Source organism: Triturus cristatus, chromosome 8 (genome assembly GCF_964204655.1).
Source record: "Triturus cristatus chromosome 8, aTriCri1.1, whole genome shotgun sequence".
NCBI lineage: Eukaryota > Metazoa > Chordata > Amphibia > Caudata > Salamandridae > Triturus > Triturus cristatus.
In genome coordinates, this window is record NC_140591.1 from 1,267,563,674 (window position 1) to 1,267,581,467 (window position 17,794).

General features: G+C 40.8%; 1 protein-coding gene across 4 annotated transcripts in view; it reads right to left on the bottom strand.

The window, feature by feature from the left end:
• Positions 1 to 5,176: 5,176 nt before the first annotated feature.
• The window catches only part of SLC35A5 (solute carrier family 35 member A5), a 143,799-nt gene continuing 131,181 nt past the window's right edge, over positions 5,177 to 17,794 (bottom strand). For 2 of the 4 annotated variants that reach the window (XM_085622975.1, XM_085622976.1), the window contains 3 exons: positions 13,352 to 14,129; positions 7,264 to 7,352; positions 5,177 to 5,903 (listed from right to left, as the gene is read on the bottom strand). In XM_085622975.1, the coding sequence (XP_085479101.1) occupies positions 7,302 to 7,352; positions 13,352 to 14,129 (829 nt within the window). In that variant the 3' untranslated portion in view covers positions 5,177 to 5,903; positions 7,264 to 7,301. The remainder of the gene's footprint in view (positions 5,904 to 7,263; positions 7,353 to 13,351; positions 14,130 to 17,794) is intronic. The other 2 variants (XM_085622973.1, XM_085622974.1) reach the window with 1 other exon arrangement.

The window sequence follows — 17,794 nt, forward strand, 5'->3', positions numbered from 1 at the left end:
TCTGTCCATCGCTACATCCAGGAAACCGAATTGACACATTCCAAGACCTAGTTGTGGCAGAGCTAGAAGTCTTGGAAAACACAATCAACTCCAAAAAAGAGAATCTATCCTTAGAAGAGCGTCAAGCATTACAGGCATTAAGAACCAACAATGCTATAGAAATCAAGCCTGCGGATAAAGGCGGAAACATTGTTATCCTCAATAAACAAGCATATATAGAGGAAGCAAATCGCCAACTAAACAACGAAAATAACTACACACTTCTATCCTCTAATCCCATTCCAATGATGACTAGACACATACACAGTCGTTTAAATGAATGGTATGAAGATGGCCTATTAAGTGCAGAAGAAAAGAATTTTTTAACGGTAACTAATCCAGTAACACCTACGATATATTTTTTACCGAAAGTCCACAAGACCCTGCACAAACCCCCTGGCCGACCCATAATATCCAGCTGTGGGTTACTATATGAGAAAATAGCTGATTATGTTGACCATTTCTTGCTACCGATAGTTCCAACCTTAAACTCTTACATCAGAGATCCCGGCGATTTCTTGAGAATCCTAATGGAAACAGAATGGCAACCTGACTACCTACTGGCAACAATTGATGTTGTCTCATTATATACTTCCATTAATCATGAGATAGGATTGACAGCTACATCTTACTTCCTAAAACAAAGACCTATCGGGGACCTGCAACACACCAATATGTTAATGGAAATGATCCAACTTTGCCTACGAAACAATGTCTTCCTGTTCGACAAAAAGATGTACTCTCAAAAGTGCGGTACAGCCATGGGAGTTTCTTTTTCTCCGAGCTATGCGAATCTCACCATGGGTTGGTGGGAGAAACGCATAGCTTGGAGGGAGGAAAATGAACCATATACTACGGACGTAGTTTTATGGCTACGCTTCATTGATGACCTCTTCCTAATATGGAAGGGGAAGAAGGAAAAACTGGAGGAGTTCATCACAATATTGAATCATAATGAGGTAGGCCTAAAATTCACTTTCAATATACAATCAACTGAGATTGAGTTTCTGGATACAAAAATCTACATCAAATCGAATAAGATACAGTCAACAGTCTTTAGAAAAGCAACATCCACAAACAGTGTCCTTCACGGATCTAGCTTCCATCCACAATCTTTAAAGCAAAGTATTCCGTATGGTGAGTTCATACGGATGAAAAGAAATTGTTCTGAGCCAGAAGAGATGGAGAGAAAATTTCTGGACACTAGACAAAGATTTGCCTCACGAGGATACAAACAAAGTGACATTACACGTGGAGAAAACAAAGCCAGACAAAAAACAAGAACACAAACTCTCACAGTAAGAAAGAAAGTAACAGAAACCACCGAAGAAAGACCTCGACTGATTTTAACTTACTCAAAGGAGAGTTACAATATTTGAAAAATTCTATCAAAATATTGGAACATCATAAAAAAGGATCCTGACATTGGACCGATGATTGGAAGCCATCCACTAATTTCGTATAGGAAGGCACCGTCACTTCAAGATACACTGGTAAACAGCCACTTCGAAAACAGAACAACAAAATCTTGGCTTGAAGTAAGACGACAAAAATTTAAAATCTCTCAAAGACCCACGAGATCGAACATTCACAATTCAAAATAAGATTACCTGTGACACTCAATTTGTAGTCTATCTGATCGAATGTTTTTGTGGAAAGAGATACATTGGATCAACAATATGCCCGCTGAAAAAGCGCATCCTTGAACATATACGCGCAATCCAAAACAATGACATGACATATGCAATGACTAAACACCTACAGAGTCACGTTGGAAAAAATTGGCAGGACATCAAGTACTCGGGCATTGCTTGTATCAAAGAACATGAAAGAGGTGGAAACAGAACTCTAAAATTGAGACGATTAGAATCAAAACTAATCATCCGTTTCAAAACTAGAATCCCTGGAGGATTGAACGGAGATGATGAACTTTATGTACATTTGTAAATAACAGCATGAATAATTGATTTCACATTTCAGAATCAGCCAGTTTTCTTTGCAACATTTTGGAATTGATAGAGTGAAATTTAAATGCAAACGTGTTCACTAAGATTATAATTTTTGTATATAATAATGGATTACTGTCGTTGTCAGATGTGCCGTGTGGTCATCTTTTGTCAAAATTAAGGAAATATTAATGGCACTCAGCCATAATGCCTGTCTGAATTAGCTTCTTCAGCCACTCTGACATTATACACGTAAGCTCTCGTGTATATGAATTGCAACTAAACGCAAAATCAGACATTTACTACAAGTGTCTTTTTGGTATGTCAGCCCATCTAATAGATATAAACTTGCCACTGAGGACCCGATATTAACCTTTGACATTGGTGCCCACACAGTCACTCAGACTCGACGCAAATCCTAAATGTATTGCTATACATTTTGTGTGTAAAGAACTACCATACCCACAATGCCTCATTGCGGGTAATAGTGGTGAATTGGTATAAATAATGAAAGTGAGAAGGGACTTATGTATACTACCGTGACCAAGAACTGCCATAGTTCGAAACGCGTAGGTGAAGAGAAAATAAAACTTTAAACTTTAAAGATTCAGGAAGAGTGCGGCGTCTTTGTTTCATCAAAGCTTGCTTTTGGATACATATGCGAGGCTGTCCTTACCTCGCCGCCGGCACCAGCTATACAGTGCTCCTCCCGCAGGGACAATTTGTTGGACATATATATATATATATATATAAAACTTTATCTACAAAAAAGACTTATAGACACTTATCATTTGAGCTTTCCTAGGTTACCTGAACAGCTTGAGCTAATTTGTGACAAGTTTTTAGGCTACAGTGGATTTGCTCAACAGACGCTTCTGGCCTAGTGAAGCTCTTCTTCTCTACAGCGTATAGCCTTACTCCGCTGTTTTTAGTGTCGGTATGAAATCTGATTCCTACATCTAATTTTCTGCATTTCGATGTCACTTTATTAATGACATTTCTCTCTGGTTTTCTTTTCTAACTTGCTTTGTAAGTTTTAACTTCTGCCTAAAAGGTATTGTTGTTATGGTGCCACTGACCATATTCAATCAGCATTTCTCTGAGAAAAGCCTTGCTGCTCATGCTAACCTACCATGAGTATACCAGATATTGTTCAGAAAGACATTTTATCTATTAGGAGTCAGATTGGTTGGGAATTGGGGGCGCTCAGTCAAACCTCACATCAAGACAATCCCATAATTTAACCATCTGATTTGTTACAGAATGAGGGAGCATAGTGTAACCAAGCAAGGGTAACGTGATATCAGCCCCACAAAGAACTATCTAACCGGAAGAGCAACCACAGAAGAGTTTAGACAATTGCAGATTGGTAACCAGGCAAGAGACAGAAGGACCAGGCGCCCAACAGATGTGTAGGGCAGTGTAACAATTCAGTACTAGTATAGGTTGGTGCTCCAAGGGGAGAGTGGTTGGCTTCCAATTCAACCACATTAATCCACACAACAGAAGGGATACAGCAATACAAAGATTCACACCGGAGCACTCCAATTGAGTAATGTTCTGTCCAACAGAAATGAAAAAGTCTTGTATGTTTTCTGAATTCCAGTTCTTTATTCAGGTATCTAGTGTCCGATACTCAGTAGAATAAGGTTTCCAAAACACAGCATGATGTGGTAGAACAATCAAGCTGTAATTGTATGATTGTACTACCACATCAAGCTGTGTTTTGGAAACATGATTCTACTGAGTATCAGACACTGGATACCTGAATAAAGAACTGGAATTCAGAAAACATACAAGACTTTTTCATTTCTATTGGACAGAACATTACTCAATTGGAGTGCTCAGGGGTGAATCTTTGTAACCACAGAAGAGTGGAGCTGCATGGGCAAATGCGAGTCAAAAGAGTCCAGGCAGCATATCCTTTGTCGGAGATGTTCTCCCATGTGCTATCACTAAAAATCATTGATGGAAGAAATGTATCAATAAGAGATTCAGGTTCCCAGGACCATAAAAAACTGAATTCAACCAAGTACCACAACTTTCCAGACACAAGCATAGTAGCTTGGATGTGATAAATCTAATTTGGCAATACACTGTATCAGAACAGCAGAAGATCATGAAGTATGAAAGTCAACTTGCACTGGTTTTATAGGAGAAACATTAAAAACTCAAGCCTCCCTCTATATCTGGAAAGCAAGATCAAGATCTCTGGCAGGCAAGGAGGCACAGCAGTTTAGTATAACCAGGTTCAGGAAGGGAAGGTCAAAAGAGTGAGCCATCTCCTGCTAAGCACAAAGGTTCGGGCGCTACCTTGCCATTCTGATTTAGCTAGCCCCTCCCCCCACCAATTATTTCCAGAAGGAAATGAAAATCCACTACTTCAAGCAACTACTAATCCTTGTACAGCCTCCGCTCCCCAACTGATAGATCCTTACTAACAAGAACCCCTCTAAACTACACAGCCAAACCCCCTCCCTTCTTCCATCCCTCTCCCTGAGGCTCTAAAACATGTATATTTCACTGTTTAACTGTGTTCCATTGATTCGCAGAAAACAGAATGCTGTATTAAAAGCTATACACAAGAAACAGTGTTTGCATGCTCAAATAAGCTGTGAAGCAAATTTATGCTACAGATCTAATGCATTTATCATTGATTAAGCTAAACATTACCATCCCAGTGTTCGTTAGCAGGGCGTCGTCTGTAACCGGCACACAAATTGTACTCTGTTTTTGCCACCTGCACATTCTTTTATGATCCGTGACAAACCATCAGTTATCAAATAGCACTACAGCAGATATTATTTTGTCCTCTGGTTCAGACGTCCCACTTAACTATTCTTTTGTAGGTGATCAATGCATGACAAACTGATAGTAATGTCCAAAATATTCCAAAAGGCACACCAAACTCTAGTCATGAATGGAGATTAGAGATGACAGACATTGGTAGCCCATGAAAAATATTAGAACACTTACAATGTTTATGAGGTTAATATATTGGTATTGTGCCTGTGGTGTGACAATTCAATCAACTTATTTAAACTTGCCTTTAGAGTCTTTAATATCGGAACAATAGCACATGCCAGAGAGCCTCTTACATACCTAAGGATTTGTCTGGGAAATGGGTAACATTTTCAAACTCACAACTCACAATTACATATAAAAAAACATGGCAAACACTGTGCAAAGTCTGGGATGTAAAATCTTTACAAGTTTATTTTTCTGATTAATTTTTAAAAGAATGTTAGATACCAAAATAAAACTTTTGGGAAGTGCCAAATTGCAAAGCAACAGCTTTTTTGCAAGACAAGCTATCAATAAGCCATAATTTACTAGAATGTCTATCGAGCTCATTTATATAGTATTTGAAGCAAATTCATTAAGGTTCTAAGAACAAGTTAAAAGAAGGAATCTCCACTGCCATCGCCTTACATGATATGTGTAAATTTCTGAAAATTGTGGAAATCCCCCCAAAAATCCCAGAGTATGAATTGAAATCGGCACCAATGGTAGAATGCATGTTTACACATTATGGACCATACATATTGCAGCAGATGGCCTGTATACTGGGCAATATCCAAGAGTATGTATAATGGACATTTTATTCACTTCAAAAATACATTCCAGGTAGGGTAATCTCTTCGCTGACATCCAAGTGCATAACTGGAGTCTTGCACACATTTGTGCTATGGAAACACACTTATTACCATCTTTTGCAGCAACAACTTTGGTGAGAATGGCCATGCTAAACGTTTTTGAATACCCACAACAGGTACATACACTGTTTTTAAATTGGACACCAATATTTCAAACCCTTCAAAGAGTGAGACAGAAGTCTGTTCTAATTTGCTACAGAGAATCTTCGTCTGTTTCGGTGTCTGGATCCGCTTTAGTCAATCTTTGAAGTTCCTCTCCATCCTACAAACGACACACAAAGCAGAATTTGAATTTAAGGAGACATTCTTTTCAGTACATATTTAAAGACCTTTTCTAAATTGTTGAGAAAACGTACAAGGGCATAAATCGCTTAGAGAGCAGCACCCAACAAAAATCCAGGGTAGCAAAGAAGAGACGTTATCAAATCACCAATTCAAGCAGCTTCATTTTGATTCCCTGCATTACACAGAAAATCCTCATATCCAAGTCCTTAGCTATGTTCAACTAGCTAAAAGAAAAAAAAAGCAGCATAAACGTTTTTTTAAAACTTGCATTCGTCCAATTGTTGGACTTGGGGGCTGCGCAAGGGTGGAGCCAAACTACTTAATCTTCATGAAATTAGAGAACTGTTCAATGGGACCTGAGACTGCCTCTCAAAGAACACAAGGAACCGCAGTGACAAAAGGCTGGACCCTAACGTTTTGTGCAGCCGCAACACCCGGTCAATAACATCTGATGCTCAGCATCCCCACTACGAATGACCTCTCTGTTGAAGCAATGGCACCAACCACATTTAAGTGTTGCTGGCACATATGTTGCGATCAATAACAGTTTGATTTACGCAAACCATAAATCTTTCTTATGCTAGAACTAGATCCATTTGGGACCTTCTCTCTTTATGCACAGCATCTTTCAGGGCAGAAAGGGGACAGAATGGCTCTTTATAAACCACCAAAACCAACACAAAATACAAACGTAGAAAGGTCAGAGCTCCGTGTGTAACATACACATATGCCACAATACATGTACAGATAAAGATTGAAATCAGTTAAGGATCTGATCTCTTTTGACTAAAAAGAGCTAAATATTGATATTAATCTTTCCTGTATTCCACACAAGTTCTTGACAATTTGAGTCTGAGATGAACTGTGTGCTCTAGCGGTCTCCAATATACACATTACATTACTAATGCCCACTTAATTTCTTTGGGCCGCTTCAAATAGCTGTGTTTTTAGTTGCATTCCTTTTATTGACACACCGGATTAAATACCTTCTCCTATAAATATGTGTTCTGGATAAATACTTTATTTTCCTGTCCATTTGTGAACATTGAACAGTAAAATTATGTTCAGAGTAATTCTTCATCAGAAGCAAAAACATTACCAATATATCGCAGTACCAAAAAGCTCCATCTTTCAGGAAGAGGTCTCTCACCGTGAAAGATGTATGCATACACCCCATTATGAAAGAAGCTATCTCCTGGATGAGGAGTTTTATTCTAGTCACCCAGATTAGAGGAAGAAAGCAGGTTAGTACAAGGTAAAGGACCCATCACCATCCCAAAAATATAAACATGAGCAGCAACCCTCGCCAAGCAGTAATCTGAGAAAAAAAAACATACCCTTTTATTGAATCTAAGTGCAATATGACTTTGGTAGGTTAGCTCCATTTTCCTTTTCTTAAAGTACAGGCAAGTATTTCCCGGATTTGCTGCAGTGAGAACATTGGGTGATCTATTTAGCTTCTCAACACAAATAGGTTAACAAAATATAAGTTTCTATACGACATAGGAGCTGAATGCCTAAAATAATAGACTGGGTTCCCAAAAACCTAAATTTCAAAGTGTACATTATGCTCCTGCCTAGGTTCAAACCATTTTTTCTAACTTCTAGGGATTCACAAGCATTCCAGTACTACTCCAGGAAATCTACTACAGTCATACTTGTTCTGGAGTACTCCAAAGTATAGCATTACTGTAGGATTTTCCAAGTGGAAATTTTTGAATGCATGAACGTGACCTCGTGGCTTTTGTTTTACACAAGGAAAAATATGTTTCCCAATGAAGAAACCCCTTCAGCTACGACGGTAATATTTCTTTCCCATTGCAAATCTGTAAAGACACTTAATACTGCCTTTAACAGAAGCAGATCTGTAGGCTGCACCCACTAGAAAAGGCCTCAATTCCGCCACGAACACTACACTTGAGAATGTCGCAGTAATGTCAAAGTGGTGGAATATTGTATTTGTAAGTACACTCTCAGGGTGCCTAATTCCATTAATGCTGATCCTATAAATGAGGCTTAAGCATTTACAGTTGTAAACTATTTCTGGTGAACATATGTTGTGATTAGATGCAATAAACTTTAACAATAAGGCCCAAAGTGATGTCAACAATGAAACAGATTAATTGGTTAAAACCCTATTTCTCATGGCTGTCTGACCTCTTACAACATAAGAAAATTCATGCCTCAGTGTTATAATGACCTGATTAGATCACATTTAAAATTATGAAATCTGATTAGCAAGATTTAATATGAGGACATTTACAGAAATCCTTAATTTAAGCAAGTGAAGCTTAAAAAACCCTGAAACTAGCTAGGTAACGTAAATGCAGTAAACATATTTTTGTAAAAACACCTTAAGTGACCTTAAAAGTTTGTATGTACTGCACACTCCATGTTATCAATATTGATTTCGCTGGCCTGCCTTGTACACAGTGCCTCATAAGAGATTTCGATGAGTTGGTGATAAATCACTACACTCCAAGTTCTTTATATTCTACCATTATACATTAACTCTTTATGTTCTAAATACAATTTCAAACCTAATTAATTTAGGTCACTAGAGTGCACAAATACTTTTTTTTTTCAGTTGTCTCATTTTCATTCCCAAATATTTAGATAATAAGCAAACATGTATAGAAAAATCAAATTCGAAAAGGGAAAATATTCACTATTGTTAGGCAAGGACTTTTGTCCCCCCTCCCACAAAAAATAAAATAACCCTCTTCACCCATTTGCTTTTTTGTACTGTCATTCACGCTTTTGCTTCTACCCACCACTGAACAGGGCAATGGGTCCGCCCACTTCAGTCATTGCCCTGCCACCCCCCCGCCCCCCCCTGAATGAAAATGCTAGGATTTTGCCTGAGCATAAAATGCACATCTGCATAAGTGGACACATTCAGTGCCTAGGACTGGTGTGCCAATGTGCTCTTTTTAATGAAAATTAAAAATTTACTTTGGCCTTTAATATTTTTTTTTTCCTTTTTAGGTCTCGCATGAGCCAGCGCATGCGCTGCTCGGCGAGACATTTAGTAAACAGGGCTTTTAAAAGTGCGACCGCATGCTTCTGGCTGGCATTTTGCCTGCGTTCACATGCACAGGCACGAGCAGAGGCGCCATATGGCTTTCCTCTCGCTCGTCCAAGCTCGCGCGCCTCGCTTCAATGCCCCTTCCCCTCCACAGAGCGCGTCTCGCAGCTTTTTTTTTTTAAACTTTGAGCGCGAGGCGCCGCTCGCGGCCAATGCTTGTTGTTGTTTTTGTGAGCCTGCTCACTGGATGCTATACATCCTGTCTCTTTATCCCATTTTTCAGGTTCTTTTTCCATCCCTTTTTTCTCCCATTGTCACCGGTTTCATGTCTTTCTCTTTATCTGGGTGAAAGTTTAATGATCAAAAATGAAGTCCGGAGCCCCAAAAATGAGTGCTCGTCTCAATCATCTTCAAAAATCAACCAGTGTGTGAGGTCGAACCAACTTCTGCAGTTACTTTGAGTACAAGCTTCAGGAACCATGTTTCCCTGTTAACGTACTGTGTGATCTTGTTAAGTCCCTTTTACTTCTTCCCTCGACACCGAGTGGCACCCACAGATGCATGCGGGGGCTCTCTTCTTTCACATACACCGCTGCCAAAGCTTCATAAATCTATCTCAAATCAGCATTGTTCCCGAGCCGGTTTCCACCCTTTCATGCCTTCCGTCTTTCAATATGAGTGCGGGTGATTTTATCAGCTGCGTGTCCACATAGGTGGAACACGCAGCCTTCTGTAGTCCTGTAACCTACACCAGCAATTACTTCTTATCGGACGGCTCTGTGCAGATGTTGGTCTCAGATCTCGCGAGTGTTGACCTTAAGTAATTCCAGACACATCATATACCGACGGAGTCCACGTACCGAGCTGGCCTGTTCATAAATCACCGCTCTCTTTCAATGAGCTCTGCTGCCTGCCAAAAGTTTGTTGTGTTCAAAAAGCTGAATTAAGCGTGATTTAGTGTGCGAATTACCTGAGCATTTCTCACATTTTTTATTTAAAAAACTGCCATAAGTTATCAACGGGTTTTCCACACGACTTTCACCTATTCACCTAGTTTTGCAGCACAATATCCTTGGTGCAACAACATCAGCTGTTGTATGGCTAAACCTTGTACCTTATAAGTGTTTAGCCATGTAACAGTTGATGTTGTTGCACCAAACATATTGTACTGCATAAATAAATACTTATAAAAGGTCCCAAAAGCAAGACCTATTGGCTATGCCAATGCTGGTTTCTTTTGAGCTGTCCAGACTCTACTACTGGGCTTTAGGCGCTTCTTGCAGTGCCCAGGATATCAAGATGCTCTGAAAACATCTATTGTTAAATGGACTTTAAACCCCTTTGAAGATGGCCACCTGTGTGTGCACATGCTAAGGAAACAAACTTAGAACATACTTTGATAAAGTCTAAACAAAAGCCATTGCAAGACAGCGGCGTATGCATCCTTCAACATGCACACACAGGTGGCCACATTAAAATGCTTTTTGTTATACTTTAGCATTATTTAACCATTCCAAGATGCTCAAGCTACTGCACTTTTGGGTTATTAAGGTAACATTAAACTTTAGAAAAAGAAACCAGCATCTGCCATTGCAAGAGATTGGACCAGTTTAATGGCAAGAACATGAATAAGAAAATTACCTATTACAAAGAGAAAGTAGTAATCTCCAAACCTAGAGTGCAAGGTCAATTTCCAATGAATTTGTGCGGTAGAAAGTGGATGCCAACCTGCTTGACCAGGGTACGAATGTGCCAGGCACTACAGTGATTATAATTCATCAAACCCACAAGGTGACAACTGTCACCCAAGAACAAGGCCAAGGAGACAAAAATTGTCACTTATAGACCATACACACAAGGTCCCCATAACTAGTAACCAATCATAAAACTTCACTGTGACAAATCCATCACTGAATGGACAAAGGGAGAACTCATGCCTGAGCCTCCTAATCTATCTTGGCTGAGAGTCTATGCGTGATGCTTATGAACAATACTCAAGCACTAATCAGCAGGAGCATACTTGGGGCAGAAGCCAGATGAGACTCCTCCCATGCAACTAGTGCTTTCTCTTATGAGAACAATCTGCCAAATCCTCTAGATTTCATAGTTCATGCTCTAGCTCTGCCCTCAACGAAAATGGAAGATCAAACACTGATTTTGTGCTACATTGCGGCTACTGTGGCTCAACTGATCTAGGAATGGAACTGATGGAGGAGGTAGTAGGGGACACAATGAAGGCCAGTGGGTCAAACAATGCTCCCTGCAACATAAAGTGCACAGCACTACTGGCTTAACTACGTGAAGTACCCAAAGTAGCCCAGTCAATCTTAGACAATTACTAGAAATTCTCCTTGAAGACTAGTCTCCAGCCTCTAGGCAAATTAAGCCCAGACAATTCCCTCAGATGCAGAGCACAGACTGCACTCCACAAAAATAAATGGCACAACAAACTTCATTAAAGCAACATTACTACGGACACACCTACTACCCATTATTCCGAGAGCTCAGCTCACCCTAAAACCAAAAATTACAGCAAACAAAAACAAAAAAAAAACAGCGATTGCATCAAAGAATTATGAAATCACCCCATCACTTTACCTTCAACCAAGGTCAAACATGTTGGACTTACACATAAATGATATGAGCAAGTTCCTTTTAGACTTATACCTATATGTTCCGACAATTGGAGGCGAAAAAGTTCCCGCCCTCCTAGTCACAGATGATGTACTGATGGAACAAACAGAAATAGCAATGCATCGCTTACTACAGGGCTTCAAACACTACTGTACAACCCAAAAAGTTACCATCAATGTGGAGAAAACACAGTTTATAGTCTAAAATTCGAAAGATTGAACAGAACGTTCTATGTCAGGCGAAGAAAGTTGGAACATGTTTATGCCTTTGACTAGCTAAGCATCTGCTTCAATCACAAACTTTCCTGGGTAAAGCAGATGAAGAAAAAGCCCACAGAAATGCGTCAAAACACTGGAGTTGTTCTGCTTTGCACGTATAAACTGGATAGCGAATCAATTAGCCCATACTCCTGGTTTACACAATGAAATAGTCTGGCAACTGTTAATACGAAGCTGAACTGTGGGGTAGCAGACAAAAAAAAAAAAAAAAAGAGAGACGAAGAATCTATTTCTGTGACAAATGCTGAAAATGGGTCCAGGGATATAGATGGACACATTAAGATTAGACATTGGAATAACCAGCTTCGAAGTTGCAGCCCAAAACCTTTTTCTTTACTGGGACTGAATAAGGACTAGCCATGCTGCCCAAATCTACCCAAGACTCTCAGAAATCCAAAATTGTTGGAACTTAGCCAGAACTAATTTGGCTGGATTACATCAAAAATGTTCTAGAACGAATGGGCTTCCCGAAGTCTGGAAAAATCCAGGGTGTAGGTCTAAATCCTAAATAAGCTACAGAAGTATCCATAACATGTAACTAAGTCATGATATATGAAGACGTGGACATGAATTTCTTTCGTTCAAAAGCAAAGGAGAAGGTTTTAAACACGTGTACAATTGAAGCTGCTATTTTGTAAATGCACTGTTATTTTATTTTAATTTTAGATGCCTATTAGCTGAAATAAATTTGAATTTTACAACTGGCCTATCGTACTTAAATGGTAAAGTTAACACGATCTTAGGCATTCTACTCTTGCAAATCTTACAGTTGATCCCTTTAAAGAAGGAGCTTAGGAGAAGCAGTAATTTGTACATTCATTCAGGAGGACAAGCTACAACATATTTAGCTGGATGATGTGCAGAAACAATTTTGATTTCACAAGTTTCCAGAAATTAAGAGCTGTGACTAGCACTAACAGACAAATAGATGCCTACAGGATGGTAATGTCAGAGCAAAGCCATCGTATATATTTTACCCTCTGGGGTCCTAGTATTGGCGATGAGAGCCTGAGAGCTTATACAGCCTTGGCAAAGCCCATAAAGTACTATTCTGTGAGAGAGATTCACTCTTTTTCAGAATCATATGAAGACTTGTCAGGCATGCCTCTTGACATCTTGGCTTGAGGATTGATATGGAGCTGGGGGGTGAAGGCCTGTGAGAGAATTGGTAAATGAGATCTCTTACTCTTAGCTGGTAAGGATCGAGAAGACTCAGACCGAATAGCCTTCAGCCCTGCATTAAAGGTCCAGTAGTCATCAAAAACATACTCCGTGAAGGCACTCAAGCTTTATCCTAGTGGTTCTCAAGGAATAGGAAGATCATCTCAGTGGAAGTACCAGACTAACTGAAAACAATTATAACTTGATGTTTTGCAGGAGTTAAAGGCAGTATTTAAGGTATTTTTGTAATGTGCAGCACAAATTATAGTTTACATTCTAAGACGTAAGAATCACACAATGAAGTCATACCATTTATGGACTTACCCCAGAAGAGCGTTCCCAGAGGCCTCCACCTGTCACTTTCATCTTTTCTTCTAGTGGAATGCAGTTTGAATCCGGAATCTTACTTGCGTTATAAATGAATACAGAGAGAAGCACCACAGGAGCTTCCAAATAGAACTCCAATGAGGGCCTGAAGTCCGAAACAAAAATAGATGCCGTTGTAATGATTACAGTAGCTATTTGTGCTGCAAGTACATGAAACATGTTGTCCCGGAACTTCAGGATGAAGGCCACAGAAAGACCAGAAAAGGCCATGATGAAAATAAGTGCAACTGAAAACTGATTGTGCCCATAAAAAAATCCACATGACTGTATTTGACTGCGGTTTTCAGGCTGCAGAGCCAGGATTAGTCCGTTGAATACAACGCCAAAAATATACAATTTGCTGTTCTGTATAAATATATTTTCTGTAAACTGGTCACCTTCTTTTAAAATCTTTTCACTGTAGATGTTAGCCAGTGCAGATATGAAGCACTGTATTATTATCAGAAAGTGCCCAAAGCCCATGCTGAACTTTTTAAGAGCCCATGAGTTGAAGTTCGTGGCAGACGTGGGGTCTGGTAGAGAATTTTCAGTTTCTTGATTTGTGCTAACAGCATTAGACGTGTGAAGGCAGCCCTTGGAGTTGCTTGGCAGTATATGTTGATGAAGGTCAGGGGATGGTGCGTCATGTTTATTGTTCCCAGTTGCTGAATTGAGTGCCACGATAGACAGGAATAATATCATTAGAGATGCCCACTGCACCCACGAGAGACGTCGCCTGTTCATTTGTTGGAGACAAAAGAAAACCACAAATTATATGTATGTTGAAATTTGCACTGTCATCAATAGCATCTCTGTAATTAAATGGGTCAGGAAAGCTTTCCTCTCATATTAATATCAACAACAAAAAAAAATTAATACACTTTTCAGAAACTGTTCTTTGTGTAGCCTACATGTGTAAAAATAACATCACAGTAGAAATCAGTAAGTGTTCCCGCAATTCTGAACCAATATCAATTCACTAGACAAACTGGGCTTCCATGCGTTACAAATTTTACATGGGAACTGTGAATTCGATTGAGGCTAAAGGTTCAAGAAAATCTCCATATCCTATATGACAAGGGGACAAGTTCCTCAACCGAATCAGGGGATTCTCCATCAGGTACGTGTGTAGAGGGTCTCATATGTCACGTGTTCGGGAGCTTGGGGGTAATAATCCTGCATAAGTGGTCATGTGGTTTTTACAGTAAATGAGGTCTCGCAACCCCTCCTTAACCTTGGGGGCACGTCTTCTCCCCCATCTGCATGCAACTCTAAGCTTAGGCAGTAGTAGCCCAAGTGTAACAAACTTCTTAGTCAGTGTCTCAACGTCCTCAGAATAACCAAGCAGAGCCACAAGAGGAGTGAGTCAGAGAAGCATCTGTGTCATAGCATCAGAAACCTCCCTCCAGTATTCTTTAATCACCCTGCACGCCCATGCCAGGTGGAGGAAGTCAGCTCCCAGCACCCCACATCCGTCACACCTGTCATCTGGTGGCAAACTATATTATGCAGTTTGGAAGGGGCATAATATAAGCGGTGTAGAAATGTAAGGTGTATGATGTGTAATCGGCTACTAGCCGTGATCCAGCCAGTCTGCTGGCAACAATAGAGCCACTGCTTATCAGGGAGTGGTGTCCCCAATTCCGTGTCCCAGCCGGAAAGCTAGCCCGCTGTATTTCAGTCTGTTCCAACTGTGTGTTGTGATAAAGCATGAAGACTATGCATGTATGAGTCGTAGTCTGTAGCAAGAAATGCAGTGTTTTTAGAGTGGGCTGTTCCCGATAGAAATCAGGAGTGACCGCCCTCACATTATGGCGAAGTCTGGTATACAGGAATACCTCCAATGGAGTGGGCTTTTCCCAAACAAATGGGTTATCTCGGGTTATGAATACTCCATCTGCATACAGTCCCCCCCATCCCCCCACACCTCATCCCGTAAGAGACTCCCACCTTCGGAAGCATATCCAGACATATCACTTCTTGTGTTACTGGGAGTAAGGGATGATAGAACAACGGGAGGTGTGGAGAACAGGGGAGAGACTTGTTTAGCCGCTTAGCCAGTTTATTCCAGGCAGCAGAAGTGCAGGCAACTGTAGAGGATGCTTCGTCCGCACTATGGGTTTGTGTCCCCAGGAATGCAGTTGTAGGGATAGGAGCATTGTATTCTTGTTCTGTGGCCTAGTGGGTCATGAAGGGGGGCAGTCAGAACCAATATGCAGCAAAATGGGCTTGGGCACAGAGAAAATAAAGCTCCATGTCTGGTGCCTCAAATCCACCCCTCGAAAATGGCTGCATAAGTACAACCCATTGCAGTCGGGGCTGTTTCCCTTCCCATGGCAGCTTGATGAGCTGTTTTTTTAAGGCTTTGAAGAAGTGGAGGCCTGGTGAGTGAGGGACACTGAGGAATAAATAGAAAAGCGTTGGTAAGATGATCGTCTTAATCAGGGAGATGTGGACCGCAAGCAGGAGAGGCATTGAGATCCAGCGTGTAATGGAGTCCATCACCGTATCCAGTGCCGTGCCATAATTTAAACGCATTAGCTCATCCCTGTTGCTAGAAATGATCACTCCAAATATTTAAGCTCCACTTCACACCACATCAGTGGGTATTCCAGACTGTGTCTCTGGGTGGCAGGGGTTGAAGGAAACATCTGAGACTTTTCCCAATTAATATGAATGCCCGATTGCCCTCTGAAGTGGATGAATTCATATAAAATAGTATTAAGGCTAGTCCGGGTGTCTCGGACATAGAGTGTGATGTCGTCAGCGTATAGTGACACCAGCAGATATCTGGTAGGATAGCAGATAGGATACTCCCAATGGTGTTGTCTGAGTTTGTCCGCGAGTGGATCCACTGCTAACGCAAATAAAAGGGGTTACAATCTGAACGAGTGCCTTGCGAAATGGAGAAGTGAAGAGATGCCATTTATCTGTACCCTCGTCACCGGCTGACTATATAATAGAGCGATCTATGATAGGAAGGGGGGGGGGGGCGGAGAGCCCATACGTCTCAGCACCCTAAACAGATAGTTCCACTCCAGGGAATCAAATGACTTGGTGGCGTCAAGAAAGACAGCCACCGCATCCAAGTCTGGGTCTATGGCTTGGAGCAGCGAGAAGTGTGTACGCAGATTATGTGAGGTGGAGCATCCGGATATAAACCAGATTAGTCGGGTAGGACCAGGTACTCCATCAACAAGCTCGATTGGTTAGCTAGACTTTTCGCTAGTGTTTTGACATCGCAATTGATTAGCAATAGGGTAGATATAATTCGCAATTTTCTGCCGGTTTACCAGGCTTCGGAAGAGATATGATCACTGCCTCCTGCATTGAGGGTGGAAGAATGCCCAATTTCTTCGCCTCTGCATTACAGCCTTAAGAATAGGCACTAGGTGGCTGACATAGCTTTTATAAAAATCAGCCGGTAGTCCATTCGGCCCGCAGCACATGCAAAACGCAACTGCATTATGACTGTCCTGATATCGTCCGACTCAATATCGGTAGAGAGGAACTTCCGCTGTGCATCACTGAGCCAGCCCAATGCCACATCAGCTGGTAGACACCGACTAGACAAGTGCATGTACCCTTACCAAGACAGTTTCTAGCAAAGCCTGATTCAAGTTGGTCCACTACAACTTCATACATCACACTTATATGACATGACGGCCCTGGCACTTCATCAGATATCTTAGACCCGGCCGGACACATGTCCAAGCTGTGGGTGCCCAGGGGCTGACTTTCATACCTTGCCAGGGGGTGTCAGAAGGTGCAGGATTTTTGGGTACAAGAGGTGGAGAGACTTGTGAATATCACTTCGCTGAGGGGCACCCTTACTACACAATTTTGTTTGCTGGGTAATATTAGTAGGTCCAAAGGGCACAAGATGGCGTATAAATACGTACAATTTGGCCTGTTGTTTCCCTGCCGCAGAGTGGCTATTACATGGCTGGGTCAGCGCACTCCGCTAGATGAGCACCGGCATAAAGATGTAGAGGAATGGGCACTAGTGGAAGAGCTCCACATGAAACTAAACAGGAGGGATGAAAATGCAAAGGGTGACATATCTGTGGCACCGGAAGACGTTTCATCAAGTCATGTTTCTACTGACATCGAAAACTAAATTCAAACTGAGATTAGTGTACGAGGTAAAATATGATTAGTTAGATATTCTGTTGAATTTCAACTGGTTGTTTGACCCCTGTGGATCAGCTATGGTTGTTTTATTAATGTTGTTTTGTTCCCTCAACGGTTACTGTACAATGTGGCGGTTGCTAAACACTGCAATGTTGGTTTAATTTAAACTGGTTAATAAATGTTTATAAAAAAATTAATTCTCCAAAGTATTTGTTGCTATTTTAAAATCCTTGCTTCCTGGCCTCAATGCTTAAGTTCGAGTCTCAG